The sequence below is a fragment of the Canis lupus genome, chromosome 26, assembly GCF_048164855.1.
Source record: "Canis lupus baileyi chromosome 26, mCanLup2.hap1, whole genome shotgun sequence".
Taxonomy (NCBI): Eukaryota; Metazoa; Chordata; class Mammalia; order Carnivora; family Canidae; genus Canis; species Canis lupus.
The window spans coordinates 44,700,397-44,721,067 of record NC_132863.1 but is presented as its reverse complement, the minus strand read 5'-3'; the positions used below and the strand labels follow the sequence as shown (position 1 = coordinate 44,721,067).

Here is a 20,671-nt window from a genome sequence, read left to right as displayed (position 1 = left end):
TTAGCATGGAGAGTGGGTACAGCTTGCTCCAAGCATCCTGGTTTCCTTGGATACGTTGGCCGAGCATTAGCTGTCTCAGGCCAAAAATAAAAGATTTTCGAGAAAGAAGCCACAGGACGTTGCCGCCGCTGCTACAGCGTTCGCCTGGGCCCCAGGGAGGGACAAGTGCTGGGTTTCCTCCTATTGCCACAAAACGCAGTGGGTCTGAGTTCAAATTTTGACCCGCACCGTCACCCGGCAGGCATTCTAAGGACCTTATTTAACTTGCCCAAACCCCAGAGAGGTTGCCACCTCTGCTCACCAAAAGGGAAGATGCCCCCGCCTCGTGGGGCGGTACGAGGTGCTGGGCACTCGACAGGTGCCGAGCGGGGTCCGACCCCCGGGAGCGCCTTCCTACGCTGCTTGAGGGGCCGGGCACGGCCTGCCGGGGTGTGGCGCGTGGAAACATGCTCCTAGGCCCGGCTTGGTTGCTGCCGGCCAGCCAAGGAGGCGCCCCCCCCGCACCCCATCCTCCCAAGCCCACCCGGCTGCAGCTGAGGCACACAGGCCGCTAGACAGGCTGCAGCCTCACCTGCCCGCTTCACACATTTCTGCCTCCTCCTGGAGGCCCCCCGAGCCTGAGTCTGTAAGCTGGGGCTCAGTCTCTCCCCGGGACCGGTGGGGGGTGCAGGGGGGTGTTGGTGCTGGTCTCACCAGTGCTCCAATGCTCTGCACTCACTCCGGGCTATTAGGATAGCAAAAAGGAGGAGTCACAATTAACAGCCAGCACCTAAGGTAGTGCTCCCAGCCCTGGCCGCCCGTCGGAACCTTCTGGGGGCTCTCACACACACCCATGTCTGGGCAGCATCGGGGACCAGTCAGAACCTGAGGCTGGACCCTGAGCATGTGATTTTTAAAGCTCCCCAGGTGACTCCAGGGTGCAGTCAGGATTAAGACCCATTGTCTAGCCCGGGGGTCAGCCGATTTTTTCTTAAAGGGTGAGAGAAGAAATATTTTGGGTTGGTTGGGCCATAAGGTCTCTCGCAACTATTCACCTCTGCTGGAGCAGGAAAGTCACCACAGACGGTAAGTGAATGATGAGTTTGTCTGTGTTCCAATAAAACTTTATTTGTGGACACAGAACTTGAATTTCACATAGTTTTCATGTGCCAAAGGATATTATTCCTTTTGACATTTTTCCGACCACTTAAAAATGTAAATACCACTCTCAGCTCCTGTGCCTTTCAAATATTGGGCTGGATTTGGCCATGAGCTGCATAGTTAGCCACCCCTGGTCTAGAAGACACCATGCTGAATTTTTAACTCCAGTTGTTTCATTGAGCATCTATCATGCACCAGGCACTGGGCCAGATCCCGGGGATGCGGCAGGAGAGACCACAAAGTCTCTTATGTATAAGTAAGAGGGGTCACATTTTCATCTCTTAACAACCCAGGTTGGGGAGTGTCACTGCCACCAGCTATGAGAGGCCCTGTGGCCTCAGAACTGGCCTCCTCACTGACCCCTGTGTGCCCGGCCCTGGAGGGGATGCTGGCACTGGACACACTGGGAGCACGGTTCAGCTCCTTCCCTCCAGCGGAGGAGGATGGGCCCTGAACCCAGGCCTTGAACTTCTCAGCGTTGCCCGAGAAATCATTTTTACTTTTCTACCCACTTTACAGAGGAAACCACTGAGCCCAGAGACGTGAAGTCATGTGCCTAATGACCTCACCTGGGTGGGTTCCTGAGAGCAGCTCCCACTGAGGGAGCTGAAATGATCATTTCCAAACAAGTGAGGCCATGGTCAGAGCCAGGGAGCCCGCACGCTGCCCCCCACCTTGGGGCTGGGCCTGCCCCCTCCACCTGCAGCCAGCCCCGAGGTGCCTTTCCAGAGCCCAACACAGACCTCCCTTGTAGTCTTATTTATTTTCAGTGTTGGTACATTTCAATGACAAATCGCACACGTACATCAATATTTTTTGCTTTATTTTGTCGTTGCCAGAAGTATAAGCCCTCTGCTTCTATATTTGTCTCCAGTCTTCCACCCCACGGGCGTTCCTTCTGGGCAAACATACTTGCTCCTCCCTCCCTCTCCATTTCTTGACTCGGGGTCAGTTTGGGGCGTTTCAAAGCCCCCCTCACACGCGTGGGTCCTGGGATTGCACGAGTGCAAAACGAGGAGAGGGCGAAACGATGGCCCATCAAGACTTTCCCCAAAAGTAACCAGACCTGCCTGGAAACGAAGGAGGCCCTGTCCATCTGCCCAGCAGGACAAGAAAAAAGACCCCCAAATATCAATATTTCCAAGTTCACTTCATCCGGCTTCTCGTCAGGGTGGGTCCTTGCCACACCCTGCAGGGCCGGTGAGGCCCACAGAGGTGGAGCCTAGTGGGGTGACCCACCTTCCGTTTGCGGGCTGACTGGTGGCAGAGGGTGTGTGGACACCCCCAGGCCTGGGCCCAAGCTCTAGGGGCACAGATGGCATGACCTTGGCAAGCGCCGCCCACCTGTGCAGAGTTCACGGACGGGCACAACTCGTTTCCGGGGGTGGGAGGAGACCACCCTCCATCAGTAACTTCAAACATGCCAACCGGAAACATCTTGCAAATGACTCTCTGCGACCAGCATCATTTCCTACAAGAAAGAACTCATTAATGCCAGCGAAACGGAAAACATCTCCATCTTTGCAAAAAGTTCACGCCCCTTCCCTGGGGGCCTTTCACAGTGGCCTGATGGCAATGTCACCCTCCCCCCCCCCGACTGGAGGCAGCTCCAGTCCTGGGTGGACAGTCACCGGGCAAACTTGCTACCTGCACTTCAGTTCTCCCAAGTACTGCCCAGAGCAGTTCAGGGAGCTGACAAGCACGTCCCTAACACCATGGCTCCTCCCAGGTGACACTGGCCACAGGGCGTCGCCGGGATGGTGGGATGACACGGGGTGCACTCAGCTCTCAAGACAGGCTCACAAGCGGCCGTTATCACAGCTGGGGCGATTTGCAGCATCTGTGTTACTATTATTACCGCCGTTGCTGTTGTTGTCATGATCATTACCCCTCCACTCCAGTCCTGTCTTCTGATTCCAAATCCAAGTCCTTTCACTCATGAGTGAGAGCATCAGTTTTAAAACGCCACGGTCTGGATTCGAATCCTGCCTTTACCACCTGGGCCTACGACTTACCCATTCCGGGCATCAGATTCCATGTCTGTACAATGGGGACAACAGTGAGGTCAGAGGATTCTCATAAGGATCTTGTGAAATAATTCAGCCGAAGACCTCAGAACAGCGTTCAGCAAGTAGTGGGAACCAGTCTGAATCACTGTGATTGTCGGAAGCCGCTGGCTGACTGCAGACCCTGCCCCCTTTCCATGCTGCCCCTCTGCCCTCCCGTCCCCCTTCCCCGCCCCCCACCCAAGACTCTGACCCAGTGATTTCAGGACCAGCAGGTCAGAGTGACAGGCTATCCTCGGCCATGAACACAGGGGCGTCGACTTGCTTCCAGGATGGCCCATCAAGACTTTCCCCAAAAGTAACCAGACCTGCCAGGAAATGAAGGAGGCCCTGTCCATCTGCCCAGCAGGACAAGAAAAAAGACCCCCAAATATCAAACCAGGGAAGCAATTTGGCCGCTGGCTGCATCTTTCTAGACGCTGGAGCCTTACCGGACCAACGGGGAAGGCTGGTTCCAGCCAGGGAAGCATATGGGGCCCTCTCAACTTCTTCTTTTTTTTTTTTTGCCCTCTCGACTTCTGACACTCGTTTCCTGTCTCCCACACAGGCTATCCCAGTCACTGTGAACCGAGACGACACCAGAGTGCCAAGGTAAATGGTGCTCTACCCTGGGGCGTGATGACCTTCCTATTGGGGAGGAGGGCTCAGTTTGGCTGACACATTCCTTCTCTGTGCTCGGCAAACAAGCCAGACAGGTCCCTGTCTTCACGCAGCTTACAGTTCAGAGAGGCAAAGTTCAGAGCAAGGAAACAAAGACTCACATAGACCCTCACGGCTCTTGCTGGGGACCCAAGGGAAGAAACAGGGTGATGGAGTGGGTCATGGCAGGGGTGGGGGAAAGGCTTCCAAGGGGAGCATTTGTTGAGTCCTGAATGATATGGGGCTGGCACAGGGGACAGCAAGAGCAAAGGCCCTGGGGTTGGAGTGGGGGTGGGGGTGGGGGTGAGGGTCACGTCCAAGGCCATACGGCTTTGGGTACAGAGGAGAAGCAGGAAGAAATCGGGCTGGCCAGGTGGCAGATGGGTTATGGGCAGGCTGTGCAGGGCTCTGGACTTTAGTCAAAAGCAGGGGGAAGTGTTTAAAGATTCCAACTGCCCCTCCCAGTTGACTCCTCACCTGGTTCACCTGGAGGCGTTTGGCTGACAGGACGTCTGGTCTGTCTCAGAGACTCAACCTGAGGCAATCCTGATTTGTTCGTCAGTGGGAGAGAGGTGATCTTCTTGTCCAGGGTCAACAGGTTTGGAATTTCAGGTTGCCTTGTCTGGCTTTGGGCAAGAAGAAAGGTGTGAGATTTGCGATTCGGTCCAGGGTGAGCATCGGTGCTTTTGGCTGTTTCCCTGACAACTTCTGCTCCCAGAGCGACGAGCAAAGACTCAGGGGGACTCAGGAGTCCGTTGTCGCAAAGACTCAGGGGGACTCAGGAGTCCGTTGTGATCACTGGACTGTGTGCTCCCTGAGGTCAGGGGCTGCAGCCGCTCTGCTCAAAACCCAACCGGCAGGGGCCCGAACACTGACTAAGCAAGTAGAACGAAGGGATGAATGGTAAAATTCTGGTGGACGCTGCGGCTGTACTTTCTTCAGAGAAAACTTGCATAGTCCTTCCTAGATTCTAAGAAGCAATCAACATGCCATTGATTCAGTAACTTTTCCAGGAAAGGGAGTGAGCCCTGAATTCAATGTGCCTGCCCACTGCGACTTCTGTCCCTGTTTCAGAAACTGAGGACTGTTGACTTCTGGGAACGGGAAGGTATCTGTTTGAGTAGTGTCCCCCTCCCCGCAATTCAGGCCCATCCCCAACCCCAGAATGTGATCATATTTGGAAATGGGGTCTTTCCACGTGTCCTTAGTTAAGATGAGGTCACACAGGATTTCAGTGGGCCTTAAATCCAGTGGCTGCTGTCTCTATATGGAGATCACGTGAGGAGAGAGGCAGAGATTGGATGTATACAAGCCAAGGGATGCCAAGGATTGCCAGCAACCCCAGAAGTGGGAGAGTGGCCTGCAGCCCGGAAGGAACCAACCCCGCTGACATCCTGGTGCTGAGCTTCCAGCCTCCTGAGCTCTGACAGCATAACTCTCTGTTGCTCTAAGTTGCCCCAAAGACCAGGAGCAAGGATCTGTGGCTTGACTATGTGTGTGCCTGCCTCACGGTTGCCCACCGTGGCTGCTGAAATCGGGAGCCAGCCGTGCCAGCCAGACATCAGAAAAAGAGAGTTCCAGACCTTCTGCAAATGATCACCTTGGTGGTGTGGACCAGCAGAAATACCTTTCCTCACGGTTCTGGAGGCCAGAAGCCTGAAATCAGTATCCCAGGGCCAAAATCACAGTGTCGGCCACCCTCCTTCCGGAGGCTCCCGCAAAACAGCTGCTGGTGGCTGTCACATGGCTTGGCTTTGTCCAAATCACTCCAGAGTCTGTCTCTGCTGTCACACGGCCTTCTCTGGGTCAACCTCCTTCTGCCTGTGTGATGAGGACATGTGCAGGCCTACCTGGATAATCCAGTAACTTCCTAACTCCAGACCCCCGACTTAATCATATCCATAGCAGGCTCTGCCCCAGGGGCCCAGAAAGGAAAGCAGTGAGTCCTGGGAACCAGAAAAGGTTCACCTAGAATAACTGACACTTCCACTTCCCACCAGGAGGCCCACCTTGCAGGCCATGTCAGTGCTCTCAGGACAGGCCAAGACCGTCAATGAAGAGAGTGGGCAGTGGGGAAACTGAGGCAGGCTACAGCCCAAGTCCTCTCCTAAAGGGGACAGAGCCCACTCGGTTCCCACCTGGGATGGTCTGATCTTTTGATTTACCAGGAAAAGCCAGAAATGAAAATCTTTTAACATGAAATATCCTCATTATTAAATAAGCAACTAATTTTTAAAATTCGCAGTCCTCTGAAGATCAAGCAAGACACAGCCAACGGGCCACCAGCTCCCAGTGTTTGCGGTGGACAGAGTCTATCAGAATCCAGCCAGCATCTGGAAAGATCTCTGAAGCATATGAGAGGAAGGTCAACAGCTGAGACTTGGGTTCAAATCCATCCTTCACCAGCTGTGGGACCTCAAGCACATTAAAATCTCCAAGTGCCAGTTTCTTTATGTGTAAAATGGGGCCATAAGCCCAACTTCCTCTGGCCACTGGGAAGTGGTTATTAAGATGCTCAAGGCAGGAAGCCCAGAGCACAGGGCCTCCTGAAGTGAATGTGCTGTAAGGGTTGAGCATTATTACTATTGTGTTTCTGAAATGCATTTTTTCATATTTTAATCACTCAGACATTTGGATGCAACCTACCATCAACCACGTAAAATTAACACAATCAAACAACTGTTCTGCTTTTTTCTCCCAAAAGTTGTTTTTCAACAGATTGTTGAAGCTCAGAGAGCTTCCTGTTCAAGGTGTGGAAATATAATGTACATGACGCTCATGTTGGGAAAGGAGATTAATGAAAGATTGGACACTCCGTTCGAGAGAGCACTGTCCGAGAGCAAGCCCCAGAGCCCTGCCCGTGCTGGGTCCGTCCGGGTCGGCATCCTCACCAAGCACTCACGTGAAGTCTGAGAACCCACGCTTGAGAAATTTGCAAGTGACCCCAAGAGGGAGGGGGAGCTCTGGCCTGGGGGGTGAAGAAGGTCCAGGGCCCGAGAAGATCTCTCACCAGCGGTCAGAAAGGGAGAGCAAGTGTGAGTCCTGTCATTTTGGCTTCCTTAGGTGAGTTGCAAAAGTCAAGGGCGACACCCACCAGAAAAGCTGCAATCAAGAGTGGTGACATCAAGAGTGGTGACAGGATGAAACGCTGGGATGGCTCAGAGGACTGCCGGGGGCAGGGGCGGGGGGAAATCGGTAAGAGCCCCCCAATTACTGCCTGGCCATGTCTGCTAGAGCATTCCCATTCCTGCCAGCAAAGCCCGAGCAGGAATGGGTGCACACGTGTGCAGGGAGCACGTACAGACAAGCCCCAGAATGCTCAAGACAGCCCCAGCTGAAGCAGCCAACAGCTGGGGGAAAAAAAAAAAAACAAAATTAACCAGAGAATCGGCAGGAGAATGGCTAAATTGTGGTATGTCATGACTGCTCCAGAGCAATGAAAAGAAACAAACCTCTACCACACTGAGAACGTGTCTCCCAGACTGCACGGCGCGAGAAGTCAGACACGCAAGAGCACACACTGTGATTCTGTCTCTGTGAACTTCGAGAAGAGGCAAAGCAAACCCACAGTGGAAGAAGTCAGAATGGTGGTTACCTCTGCAACAGGGTGGGGGAGGTCGTAGTGGGAAGGAACAGGAAGGAACTTTCTAGAGTGACGGAAATGTTCTCTATCTCAACCTGGGGGGTAGTTACTTAGGTGCACGTGACATAAAAAGTCACCCAGCTATATACTTCAGATTTGTGCACTTTAGAGAGAGATTCTATAACAATAACAAACGGTAAAGCAGGGATAGAGTTAGCGGCTACAGTAGCAGGTGCAAGATAGGATCTTGGGAAGCAGGACTCTCTAGGGGAGTTAGAGATACAGACCAGGTGCTGGGGCCTTTCCTCAGGCCCAGCTGGAAGCTCTCAGGATCTGATCTGCTCCGGGTCAACCGCACCCAGCCATGTGCGCTTCTGGGGGACATCGCAGGCCTGTGGACCACGAGCGGGAGCAGGGCCCCTTCATGGGGTGGGACATGTGTCACATGGGACTCTGGCCTGAGAAGGAGCTCTGAGCTCTGCTGCTGTCGCCTGAACTTACAAATGATTTTTGAACAAGAAGCCCTACATTTCTGGTTTGCTCTGGGCTCCACAAATTATGTAGCAGGTCTCGAATGGGAAGCTGTGACGTTTAGGAGGGGTCCTCACTTTCCGAAGCACTGTTCTATGGAGAGAGAAGCTCATTTATGGTGTCAGGCGCATGAATTGACGAAAATTCCAGGCGGGCAGGCCTCAGCCTGACATAAGGAAGAGCTTGCTGCCCATGACAGTGGCTCTCGATGACCTAAATCCCGAAGAAGCACCAACAATCCATGAGATGAGCACCTACTTTGTGCCAAGCGTCTTCCATACTTCGTCTGACTCTTTGCAACAACCGGATGAGGAGGGAACTATTGCCATCCCTGTTTTGCAGAGGAGGAAACCGAGGCAGGCTTTTATTGCCAAGCATCCCTCAGCTGGGTTAGCAGTGAGGCTGGGATTTGAATCCAAGTCTGACTGACTCAGAGTTAGCATCCTCCACCAGGGTTTTCAGACACTCCAGCTGAGGGTTGTAGGACATCAGGGGCCAGAGAAGGAGCTTTTGGCTCTGGGAGGGGCTGGACTTTAGGGCTCAAGGTAGAGACTCTGGGATTTTAAACACAGCAAGCAAGGCGAAGGGTGTCCAGAGGGCTCATCTGAGAGCCAGCCCTGAGGACGCTGGTCTTAGGATACCTGGCCCCACCTGAGGGCTTCCTTCCTGGTCAGACCAGGGGATGAGGACACTCAGGTGTGGCTGAGACACGTAAATAAGGCTACCTATGTGTGATGCAGTCAGGAGGCGTGGGAATTGCGCCAATTTAGGCAAAAAAAAAAAAAAAAAAAAAGCTTAGAAAAATGTTAAGCATTATGGAGGCAAAACCGAAAACACTTCAGCAGGCCGCCCACAGGTCACCAGCAGGGTTGCTGGTTTAGACCGCCAGCCCGAAGGACAGGTCTGTCCCCGTAGCCCAGCAACAGGGCCTGGCAAGCCCCACGGCAGCTACCCAGCCCCCTACACCTCTGCCCCCCAGAGCTGGGCAGGCAGTGGGTGGCAGGGCCCTTGCTCACTTGGCTGTGCCTCACCCAGCTGGTTCTACTCCCTCCCCTTTCTCTCCCTTCCCAGTAGCAGGGCCTGACTCATGAGGATTGTCTTAAGAAAGAAAGGCTGAGACCTGGATCAATATTGGGATCGTGCACTGGTTGAGACCAAGGCCTCTGGAAACAAGCAGACCTGGTTTGAATCCAGCCACACGATGCCCTAGCCCAGGATCTTAGTTACCCCGCCACCTCGGGCCGCCCTCTCCATGCCTGTAAAACGGGAATGACGATAGTAGCTAACTTGGGTTTTCTGTGAATATTAAATTAGGTGATACATGCAAAATCCCCAGAACGCCTTGCGCATGATAGACATTCACCCCATATTAGCTGTCACTCTTTAGCACAGGGAACAGTCGCATCTCTCAAATTCCAGCGCTGTGCTAAGAACTGGTGCAGACCCTCCACGAGGCACACCTGCCCCTGTCACCTCTTCCCCTGCAGAGCTGGGACAGCGTTAAGGGCCGTGAAGGAGCAGAGCAGTGGGGGCCGTAGGTGAGGCCGCCTGCACACGGTTACACGCCCCCGCCCCCACCTGCACCTAGTAGGTGCTCAGTAAACGTCTGTCACTGGATGCACGTGCCACGGCACCGCACTCTCCCCTGGAAGGCACCTGCTCGCACCCGGGCGCTGGGCGAGGCTGAGCCGTCCCCGTCCCCCGCCCCCCGCGGCACCTGCTCCGGGTCCCCCGCCGAGAGGACGCGAGCCCCCCCCCACCCCCACCCCGGCGCCGCCCCGCCCTCCGCTCACCACGTGGATTTAAACCCCACGCGGTTGCCAGGCTCCTGCCCCCCTCCCGCCATTGGACGAGGCCGCCCGCACTTGCGTCCAATCGAATGGCGGCTCCCGGAATCCGAACTTCGGATTGGCCCGTCCGCTGTGTCATTTCGGGCGGCTCGTGACGCGCCGGCCTGACGCCCCGCCTCCTCCGCGGCCGCACTCCCAGTTAAAGGAGCCGCGGGCGGAAGACGCGAGAGTGGCTTGCGGGAGGTGGGGGTGGGAGGTGGGGGTGGGGGGTGGGGGGTGGCGGCCCTTGGAAGTAACCTTAAAAATTTTTTTTTTTTTTTTAATTAACGTACGTTGTAGAAAATGCAGCAAACAATATACGAGTGAGGTCCATTCCACGCAATCCATTCCACGAAGCTAACCACTGTTACACTGTTCTGGCGTGTATCTTTCCAGTCTTTTTTCTAGTAACACAATTTTATTTATACAAAATTGAGATCGGTTCGGCAGCCTATTTTTAAATGTATTTTATAAAGGACTTTTCAAAAAACCATCAAATCATCTTGGGAGACATTTTTAACTAATGCGTTTTCTTTGATCTTCTTGACCTTACTTAACCAATCCCCTCTTTCCCCCGCCCCTCAATTTAGTTGCATTTTTATTATTAAAAGTGAAGATAGGATCAATATTCTGGTCCATTAATAATCAGAGGCTGAGCATACCTATATCTTAAGGCCTTAATACAGGTTGCAAAATTGTTTTGCATTCCCCCATTCAGTGGATTTGCATTCTAGGAGCCCATTGATGCTAGGAGCTATGGATGCAGCAAAGAAGCAGACAGGTGTAGCCACGCGGTTGCCTCTGGAGCCAGCTGCTGGACACGTGTTCCCAAGTTCCCATATGAGCACAGGGCTCCTTGTGTAGAGGGGAAGGGGCCCTATCTCCAATGCTAGTGGGGGCCTGCAGAGGGAGGGCACAGGGTGTTTTCCAGCTGCAACTCCCTTGTGGGGACTGTCAGGGCCCCCGTGGTGCCCCACAGCGCTTGTCTGGTGTTCTAGAGGCCCTGGGGACATCTGAGCATCTGTTCCCAGAACCAGACATTGAGAACACACAGGGCACAGTCCAGCTGGGGTGAAAGACGCTGAACAAAGCAACTAAAGAGTCATGAGAAATTTCACTGGGGGTAACTTCTCCGAAGGGACAATTCTAGGGTTGGTTTATGTTTTATATGAGACTGCGAGTTGCCAGGGCACAGAGCACGCAGTAATAACACGCTTTTTTCAAGAGCTTATTCCTGCCCGTGCCCCGTGCTGAGTGCCAGCCAGAACGTTTCCCCTTGTTTCATCTTGCCTGTAGCTCTCTGAGCAAGTCCGTTTCTAATCCCCATTTTAAAGATGGGGAAACTGAGGTCAGGATCAGTAATGAACTTTCCCAATCGAGATCAGGAAGTTAGCAGTGGCGATGTGTACTCTCAGTTTTGGGCATGCAGAATTCAATGTTTGGGGAATAATAGGTCAATGAGTAAGTGAGCTCCCCAGAGGGCAAACTCTGTGAAGGCAGCGCCCAGCTTGTCCTGGTCACCATGTGCCCCCAGGGCCTGGTGCTTGGCTCTGGAATAGTCTGTGTGAACTAGGTGTGGGTGCGATGCCCCTCGCTGGACAGACAGCCCTCCCTCACATCCGGCCCCCTTTGCATCAGGTCCCCCTCAAAACCAGCAGCAGAGGCAGCAGCCCAGCTTGGCTCCAAATGCCTTTCACGCCACCGAGAATCACGGTTTTACATTATTAATCACTCCTGACAACAGTAGAATGTATCCCTTCACGAGAACAGAGACACAGAACATTTCTGCTCTGGTGTGTCTGGCCTGGGAAACCAGCTTGAACGACGCACCATTCTTTCTGGAAGTGTTTCAGACAGGAGTTGAACATGTCTGAATGAGCCTGTGAGGGGAAGGTCTGCATATTACGCTATTTACGATAACCAAAGACCCTGCGACCTGAGCCTGGAGTCAGGATCCCCTGTGCCCTGCACCAGCACCTTGACCCTAGCCAAGTCTTGTCTGGGCCTCAGTTTACCCATCTGCCAGAAGACAGGATTTGGCTCTAATGTGTCTTTCTGTCCTTTCCTTCTATCCTTTCCACTCTTTATCTTCCTGCCTTGGTCCCAAAGCCCTGTCTTCTCTATAGAAACCAGTTTCCTGCTGGAAATAAGAAACAGAATCAGAGGAAAGAGATGTCCCCCTTGGTGGGGGGTGGGGGTGCATCTATGACCAGTTTAGCCAGCTTTCTTTGGCTTGCTGCTGCAGGAGAGCTCAACCATGTGACACACCTAAGCACACATGATACCACCCACAAAACACACATGCACCCACAAACCCACAACACACACACGATGCATACGCACACACATGCGTCTTTATGGTTAAGACCTCTGGCTCTGGCCTGGTACCAGGCAAGTACTTCTTTGTAGATACTGGCCCTGGTTTCTGGCTTCCAGATGCTTGGTTAGAAGTTTGTCATGAGGTGGGCATCCAGAGCACTGACAAGAAGTGTGGGCGTGGGGGGCGGGAGAGAACAGGGGGGAGAGAATTGTCAGAAAGTAGCAAGGGCAGCCCAAGTGTGACTTGCACGTTATTATCTGTGGTGCCAGTCATTTCCTCCACAGAGGTTTGCCAATGCCCACTGCAGGCCAGACCCCATCAGACGCGCACTGGGGCCTATCCGGTGACACGCCCACCGAGCTGCCTGTCTACGGTTGCCAATCAAGGGGAGACAGGCCGTGAACAAGGTGTGTGTCCACTGCCGCTGGTCTGTGCTGAGGCCTTGACACACACACCACCCCGTACTGTGAAATACTGTTGTTTCCACCCCCCGCGCAGGGGTGGAGATGCAGGTTCGGCAAGGTGAAACCACCTGCCAAGGTCACCAGTGTGGGATTCTGAGTTGGGTCTTCATCTCCCCTCTCCCCCTTGCCTGGGATCCCTGCAGAAGGCAGCTGCTCTTTATCCTCCGAGGGGAGATGGAGCTGGGGGAAATTCCAGGAAGCCCAGGGAAGGGTGCTGCCCAAACCCAGCACCCTTCCCAGGCAGACCCAGGTACCACTGAAGGTGGTAAGGATGGAGGAGGGGAGCAGGAAGCACCATCTGCTGAGGTCTGCCTGTGGGTTCCGGGGCCCAGGCACCTGCATCCACATCCTGCCCCACCTCACGGGTGGCGCCCTGAGCCTCGGTGCCCCTATCTGTCAAACGGGAATCATATTAGCTGGGACCTCACAGGGCTGCTGTAGGGATCCAGTGAACTCACTGTAGACCTCGATGCATGTTTGTGGAATGATTAAGTGAGTGAATCTGAAGAGTCTAGGACAGGGCCTGGTACACAGTCAGTGTCCAATAAACATTAGGTCTTATTAGTGTTTGGACACAAAAAGAGACCCCCTCCCCCCAAAGTTGAAAAACACAAAGTCCAAAGGCGCTAAGCGGGAACGTGGACAGGCTGATTAGGCCACACACATAGGATTTGGGGACAAGCAGACCCAGCTAGAAGGGGTTTCCAAAGGTGGCCAGTTGAGAGGAGAGGTTGTTAACCCACCCCTCAGGCTGCCGAAGCTGCTTCTGCAGAGGCAGATCTGTGCGGCAGGCCTGGTGGCAGGAGGTGAGGGGCAGGGCTGGACCTGCGGAGCGGAGGCTGGGATCTGCCAGCCAGGGCAGGCCCTTTGTTGACTCAGTGGGACACTTTCCACAATGCCCAAGGGACAGAGTCAGGACACGGCCAGCCACCCTCGGCCCAGCCAAAACCCACGCTGGCTTCCCTGGGTTCCCAGCTGGCTGCCAAGGCAGGCCTGGCACCTGAGCAACAACAGGATACGCAGGGCCCCTCGTTCAAAAGTTATTAAGAATTTCAAGATGATGACAGTAGAGGATTCACCCAAGCTTGGGGCCCTTTTGAGGGAGGAGCCCGGGCACCTGCATGGATCACACATTTGTGAAGCTGGCCTTGTACCTAAACCCAGCCAGCAGGGATATGCCACTAGGAGCCAGCCCTCCTTACTGGCATGGATAGGATCTTTTCTCTCTAAAGATCCTCCTGTGGTAGATCCAACCCGTGATCAGGACAGACAGCAGCACTGTACCGTCTGGAGGCCCTGAAAGGCCTGTCTTGGCGGTCACCTGAGGACATATACCCATTTCACAATCCTATGCCCTGTAACCAGGTTGGGAAATGCATCTCAAGCCCCAGACTTCATAGGACTATGAAGATCCCTTTGCTCTTCTTCCCCTCAAGGGTTTTCCTTGGGCACCTGCTGCTCCCGGCCTTGGACTCCCGCCTGCTGTCCCCTCTGCCCAGAGAGGCCACTTCGTGGGCTCCAGCTATAGCCGGACCATGTCCCTTTGTAACATTTCTGGCTTTGAACTCAGTGACCCTCTCAATCATCACCTGGACGTATATGTTTCCATATTCATTGTCTGTTTCACCTACAAGCAACAGGAGCCCCAGGAGGGAAGAAGGGGTTTGTACCTGGCTCTAGGTAGATGTTCAGTAAATATGAATTGAATAAAATGCCACCTCCTCAAGGGGGCTTTCCTGATCTCCAACCTGGCCTCTAGCTCATCATGACCATTTCTGAAGTGACCTAAGTTTAACTATGGGTTTGTGTGTGAGTCTATAATCTCTCCCGTTCCTGCCCCCTATCCCATGTGACCCATGTGACACCCCCTCCCCATGTCACATGAGGGTGGCTTTTGTTTTGTTTGTTGCCCTGCATCTGGTACCCAGCACAGAGCCTGGCACTGAACAGGAACACAGTATTTGCTGAATGTATGAAGGAAATCTCTTTCCCTGACTTATGGCCTCCCTCCCATGGACTCAAGCTGGTCCAGCAGAGGCGGCCCATCCTCCCGTACCCACACTCCCAGTAGGGGGAGTGCTCCCGCACGCACTGCACCATTCACACCTTGGCTCCCCGGAAAGAATCCGTGGGTCTTCCTATGCCTGGCCTGACTGTGGGCCCTGCTCCTCCTCACTGAATCCCCAGCACTACAGTGCCTGGTACACACAGGGCAGTCAGATTTAGCAAATAAAGATACAGGCATACAGTGAAATTTGAATTTCAGATAAGCAACACACAAATTTTTAGTATAAGTCGATCCCAAATATTGCACAGGATATACTTACACCAAAAATTATTTGTGATCTATCTGAAATTCGCATTTATCTGGCAGCCCTAGGCACACGCAAAGCCTCCCATGAGTGTGGGTTCTCAAGCGTATGCTTCTCCCAAAGCAAGTCTGTCCTTTCCCATTAACCACCTTAGCCAAGGATGCTGTCATTGGGTGAAGCCTTCCTCATTGCCGATCCTCTCATCTGCAAACAGGAGGATAAAATGACGCCAGTTCCTCCCCTCCCCAATATGCCATGAGGATTGCACAACAAGACCACCAGCACATATTCAGCCTCTTACACACTTTCACGGCACTGACTCCTTTATTCGTCACTCACCATCACCCCAGTCAAGGACACCATTAGGGAGGCAGGCCATTTTGCAGAGGAGGTAACTGAGGGGACAGGTGAAAGGACTTGCCAAGGTCACGTGTCCCACCCATCTTTAGAGATGCAGTTGTGGCCACGGTGCCCGACACCCCACTTCAGACCCCCAGCAGAACCAACGTTGGAACCAGGGCACAGACCACGAACCAGTCCCAGGGCCACCGTTCGAGCAGTGATGGCATACTGTAGGTGCTCAGTAAATGTGGCCGGTGCTGTTGTCTCAGGCAGATCAACCAGAGGTCAATGTTGTGGCTAAGGCGGTTTTTTTTTTAATCTGTCCAGGCATCCAGGCCCTGAGCGCTTCCCCCCTCCTCCTGGTCCCTGGGGTTGGGCACAGCTCTGAGAGGGAGCCTCTCTTCCCAAACAAATCAGGGTCAGAACCTTTGAACCTCCCTCTGTGTGGGCACCTTGGGCTCCTCCTCCGTAAACCCGGAACACTCAGTCACCCCTGAATTTGAATTCCTTCACAGAAAGTGCTCTGTGACAGCAAGGGGCATCCCTGGGACCAGCTGCCCGGAGAGATGTCACCCACTTCCTGGGCCGGCTTTCTCTGAGTTCTACGAATCTCTGGTCTGGTTACAGTCTCTTAAAAGGGAATAATTTTTAAACACCCCTCCCACCCTGCCCAACACGAAAGGAGTCACTGCTCCTTCCTAAACCCCAGTAATTGCGTGGATATGTGGATATTTAAAGAAGGAGGAAACTATGTGGGGGTGCAGATACCCCCCCGGGGTGGGGGGGAGCAGCCTTGGATGAGGACCAGGCTCTTGCACTGCGTGGCCCTGAGCAACCAACTCCCCAGGCCAGCTCCCACGTCTGTAGAATGGGGCTCACAACATTCCCGTCTCGGGGAGTAGGTACCAGGTTGAGTTCCTATTTGGCGAGTTTCTGGCACTAGGTAGGCGCTGCCCAAGCGCATGCAAAATAGAGACTGGAGCAGAGGTCCAGGAGGGGCCACACCACATTGTGGAGTCTGGAGGTGTGCCAGGGAGAGGACCTCTGACGTAATAGCTCCGTTCCTTTTTAAACCAGGAGAATGTGTTCTTGTAACACTTGTGTAATTAAAACTTAATGAAATAAAAGGACACCCCCGCACTTCCTCCCCCTCCCCCCGCCCCCCGCCCCCGTCTTTTGAACTCAGGAGGCGCGCCCCCCAGCCGGCGGCCCCTGGGGCAGCAGACGACCGCAGGGGTTTCGCCCCCGGCCCTGCCGGCCGGGTCGCAACTCGAGTCCCAGGACACGTATTTACATGACAAGGGCTCCCGGGCGTTTCTCGGAGCCGTCCGGGGCGTGTCTACACGAATTCCAGCCTTCCCCGGGCGACCTCCTTGGGGTCGGGGTAAAGTGCGCAGCGGGGGGCGCCAGGGGACTAGAGGCCTCGGTGTTAGGTAACGGGTGATGGGGGACCCCCCTCATCTTCTCCAGTTCCCCGTGCCCTGAGTCCAGGGACCTGCTCTGGGAGAGGACAGGCTTCCCCTAAACCTGGGGCGAGGATCCCGGGGACCCAGGACGCACCCGCAGCGCGCGGGGGCGAGGGTGCCGGCGAGCCGCGCTTCCCCGGGCGCCCCGGTCGGGCCACCGGCCCCCAACCGGCCCCAGGAGGGGCGGAGGCGCTGCGCGGCCCCCCGCCCCCCGCCCCGCCGGCCCCGGGTCTACGCGGGCCGCCTCGCTCTGGCCCTTTAAGAGCCCGCCCCCTTCCCCGTCACCCCGCCCCGCGGCCCGGGAAGGGGGTGCGGGGGAACCTCGGCGGGGATTGGCGCAGCGCGCGCCCCCTCCCCGGCCCCCGCGCGGTGGGAACCGGCAGCCCCGTCTAGCGCTGACGTCAGACCGTCTGCCTGCCTCCGACCGCGGTCTCGGAGCGAAACCCGATCTCCTTGGACTTGAATGAGGAGGAGGCGGCGGCGGCGGCGGAGGCGCTCGGCTGCGGGAAGCCAGCGGCGGAGGCTCAGCCCCGGCGGCCGCGCGCGCCCCGGCTGCCGGCCCATTTCCCGGACGCCACCCGCGGGCACTGCCGACGCCCCCGGGGCTGCCGAGGGGCGGCCGGGGGGCGCAGGGGAGCGCGGCCGCGCGCACTGAGCCCCGCGGAGCCCCGGGAACTTGGCGGCGCCCCGAGCCCGGCGAGCCGGGGTGCGCCCTCCCCGCCGCGCGCCTCCTGCATGCGGGGCCCGAGCGCCGGGCGCCGGCCGGAACCCCCCCCGGCCGCCCCCGCGCCCCCCGCGCCCCGCGCCGCGCCGCCGCGCCGTCCATGCACCGCTTGATGGGGGCCAACAGCACCGCCGCCCTCGCCGCCGGGCAGCCCAATGTCTCCTGCACGTGCAACTGCAAACGCTCTTTGTTCCAGAGCATGGAGATCAGTGAGTGACCCCGCGCCCCCCTCCCCGGAGGCCCCGTCGGGCTGGGACCCCGAGGCCGGCCGCAGCCGCAGCCGCAGCCGCGGGCGGGGGCGGGGGCGGGGGCGGGGGCGGGGGCCCGGGCCGTGCGCGCCCCCTCGGGCCGTGCGCCCTGCGCCCGGGGCGCGCCCTCCTGGCTCGCGGCAGCTGGCGGCCGGCCCGGCTTTGTCCCGCGGCGCGGCGAGCCTGGCACGGCCCCCGCTGCCCGCGCCCCGCCCGAGGGGCCTCGGACCCGGGGCCGAGCGGCCGGGAGGGCGGCGGGGCGCGGGGCGCGGGAGGGCCGGGGCGCCCGGGTCCGCGAAGTTTCCATTTTATTTCCCCGAGGGGCAGTCTCGGTGGAGCAATTAGGCCGGCTCTTTATCAACTTTGGCTGGGGGGGGGGCGGGGGGAGGGGGAGGGGGAGGGGGTGGCGGGCGTGTGAGACGCTGTCTGGCCTGCGGGGTGTCTGGGGCCCCGGGTGTGTGTCTGGAGTGTGCGTGGCGCTTCTGTCTCGGTCTGTGCGAGTGGGTTTCCTCGCGTCTGTGGAGCGTGCGTGTCTGTGTGTCTCTGTCTGGGTCTGGCGCGTCTCCGTGGCTCTGTGTCTGTGTGTCTGGGTCGCAGTCTGTCCCGGGCATGTGTAGTCTTCCTGCGCCCCTGCCTGTGGCCCGGTCGGGGTGCCTCTTCGGAGCGTGTGCATCGTTCTGGGGGCTTGGGGACCGTTTGTGCCCAGGTGTCTGGATCCAGGGCTCCGCGCCGGTGGGTCTGGCCCAAGGTGGATCTGGAGTGTGTGTCTCATTGTGTGAGTGTCTGTGTCCCCGACGCACCTATAAATAGCCTCTGTCTGGACAGCTTGGCTCAGCCTGGCTGGGACCGTGGTTACAAATGAGTCAAAGTTTGGGGCTGTCTGTGTTTGGGACCGCCTGGCCCTGAAAGGAGGAGATAGACCGAGGGTGGGGAGGGGGTGTTGGCAGCTTGGCACCAACTCTCCCTGTGCACCCAGAAGTTGAGACAAATAAGCCTCTACTTCCGCCATTCGGACCCCACTCGGGTAGAGGTTGGGTTGGGTGGAGCGCCGTCTAGCCTGTACCCCCACCCCCCACCCCCCACCCCCAGCCCATCCTTTGGTGTGTGTGTGGGGGGGTCTTACCTCTCTGGGCTTCGGTTTCCCTACCCTCACCCCTAAGCACCGAGGCAAGGGAGCACACAGCCCTCCCCTGCCAGGGCCAGCCTTCTTCCAGCTGGGACCAGGAGCCAGAGGCGGCCACCACTGAGCAGGGCAGTCACTGGGTGACTCATAAGCCAGTTTCCGCAGGCGGCTGCCACAGTGCGTGGCCCCTGAGCCTGTAGAGTGAGGCACAAGAGGTAAAAATAACCCGTGACCGGCTCTGCCGGGGCAGGCAGGCCAGCTTGAGTGGTGGGTCCTTCCATCCGTGAGCGTCCCCTCCCTCCAGCCCCGGGATGGAAAGCCTGCTTGTCCCCAACCACCCCCCACCCCCAGCCCCCAAGCCGCCCTGCGCCAGGCCAGCGAGGTGCCAGGAGAACCTGCCCAGAGCCAGCATGTGCGGAACTGAGTTGCATTAAACCAGATTGCTTCCCAAAGGCCCTTTATGAACTCAGGAGGCTAATGAAATGCACGAGGATATTATTAAAATATGTTCGCACATGTTTGGAGAGAGCCTCGCCGGTGCTAAACGGATTGCTGTTTAAGTACCCGAGGTGCCTCATTTTCCCTCTTCTGTAAAGCTGCCTTAGGGCGCTCCCCACCCCAGGGGTCCCCGCTATTGTGTTGAACCTATGGAATCTGTCTTTAGGAGGACTGGACACAGGCATTTTGCTCTTGTCCTTCCTTTGTGTTCAGGACTTTTTTTTTTAAATTCATTCTTATTCCTGTCCCTCGTTAGGCTCTTCAGCCCTGATGGTATTTTGGCTGACACCAAGGTGTTGTTAAATCCATCGCCTTCAACCCGTGTGCTTCCCCCAGGCGGGCATCTGAGCTGGGCCCTGGAGGTTAGCGCCTGGAACCCTGGCCTGCTCCAGCTGGCCCCAGGGTGGTACATGAGTCACCGTGCACAGTGTATTTTTTACACACGGCCCCCTACTTACTGGAAGAAAGCCCAGGGCAGGAAGGGAAATGATCTTTAAAATGCAGGTATAATGTAACAGTTTGTTACAAGTGCTAATCAGATTTCCCCGAAAGGGTCTGGTGAGGAAGCCTGAAGGCCTGGAGTTTCTTTATACAAAAAAGATGGGGAGGAAAATTTGAAGTGAGGAAGAAAGGCCACATTTCATGTGATACGAGCTGGGGGGTTGTTCGCACGCAGAACGTCAGAGATGGATTTGGAGCTGGGCTGCGGGGCCTTGTCCAGGTGGCCCTTGGTTGGTTCCTTAAATCGCCTTAGTTTCCTCATCTGAAAAATGAGATCTGGACGGTTGAAATTTAAAAAGCTTACCATCTTTCAAGATGGGGCCTCTGCCCTCCCAAGTCTGGCTGGAGGCTTCCGTGCCAACGGTGGCTCCCCTCCCCCGGAACAGTGCTGGGTCCCTGGGGTGGTGTACAGTTGCCCCAAATCTCAGAGCTGGGTGGAGCCTTGGCCGGCTCGGGCTTTATAGATGAGCCTGAAGGTGGCAATGGGAAGCTTTGCTCCAGCTCTTCCAGCGCACACTGGACCCAAACCCAGGGTTGTTTCTCAGGGAGCGCACGCACTGTCTCTTGGGACTTGGGCCCCACAGTAGGTCCCTCTTGAGCTGGAGGGCTGGAGGATCTCAGCAGTATCCCCATTGCGCTTGGGAGGGCGGGAACTGGGTGATCTCCAAGGAAGCCAGATAGGAGATAATGCCGGCACGCTCCAGGGGCCCCAGTTTTCTCTGAGAGTCAAGGGGTGAGGGACGCTGTCTGATGAGAATTCACTCTTCCCAAGATACCCCACAGAAAAAGAGGCTGTTCTTTAGAAAAGCCAGGGGTCCTGGGGTTAAAAACAGCTGGCTGACACCAGAGCTGACAGTGGGGAGTTGGCCGGGCAACTTTTCAGGA

At 56.2% G+C, this 20,671-nt stretch overlaps 1 protein-coding gene and 1 long non-coding RNA gene across 4 annotated transcripts in view; one reads left to right on the top strand and one right to left on the bottom strand.

Moving 5' to 3' along the window:
• Nucleotides 1–1,951: 1,951 nt before the first annotated feature.
• LOC140618696 (uncharacterized) lies at nucleotides 1,952–18,923 on the bottom strand. Its single transcript, XR_012018759.1, has 3 exons — nucleotides 18,788–18,923; nucleotides 4,323–4,471; nucleotides 1,952–2,611 (listed from the first exon to the last, which is right to left on the bottom strand). It is a non-coding gene; the product is annotated as an uncharacterized lncRNA (long non-coding RNA).
• The window catches only part of PMEPA1 (prostate transmembrane protein, androgen induced 1), a 56,468-nt gene continuing 52,302 nt past the window's right edge, over nucleotides 16,506–20,671 (top strand). For 2 of the 3 annotated variants that reach the window (XM_072801545.1, XM_072801544.1), the window contains exon 1: nucleotides 17,471–17,625. In XM_072801545.1, the coding sequence (XP_072657646.1) occupies nucleotides 17,517–17,625 (109 nt within the window). In that variant the 5' untranslated portion in view covers nucleotides 17,471–17,516. Of the gene's footprint in view, nucleotides 16,660–17,470; nucleotides 17,626–20,671 lie in introns of those variants that run through there. The other variant, XM_072801543.1, reaches the window with a different exon arrangement.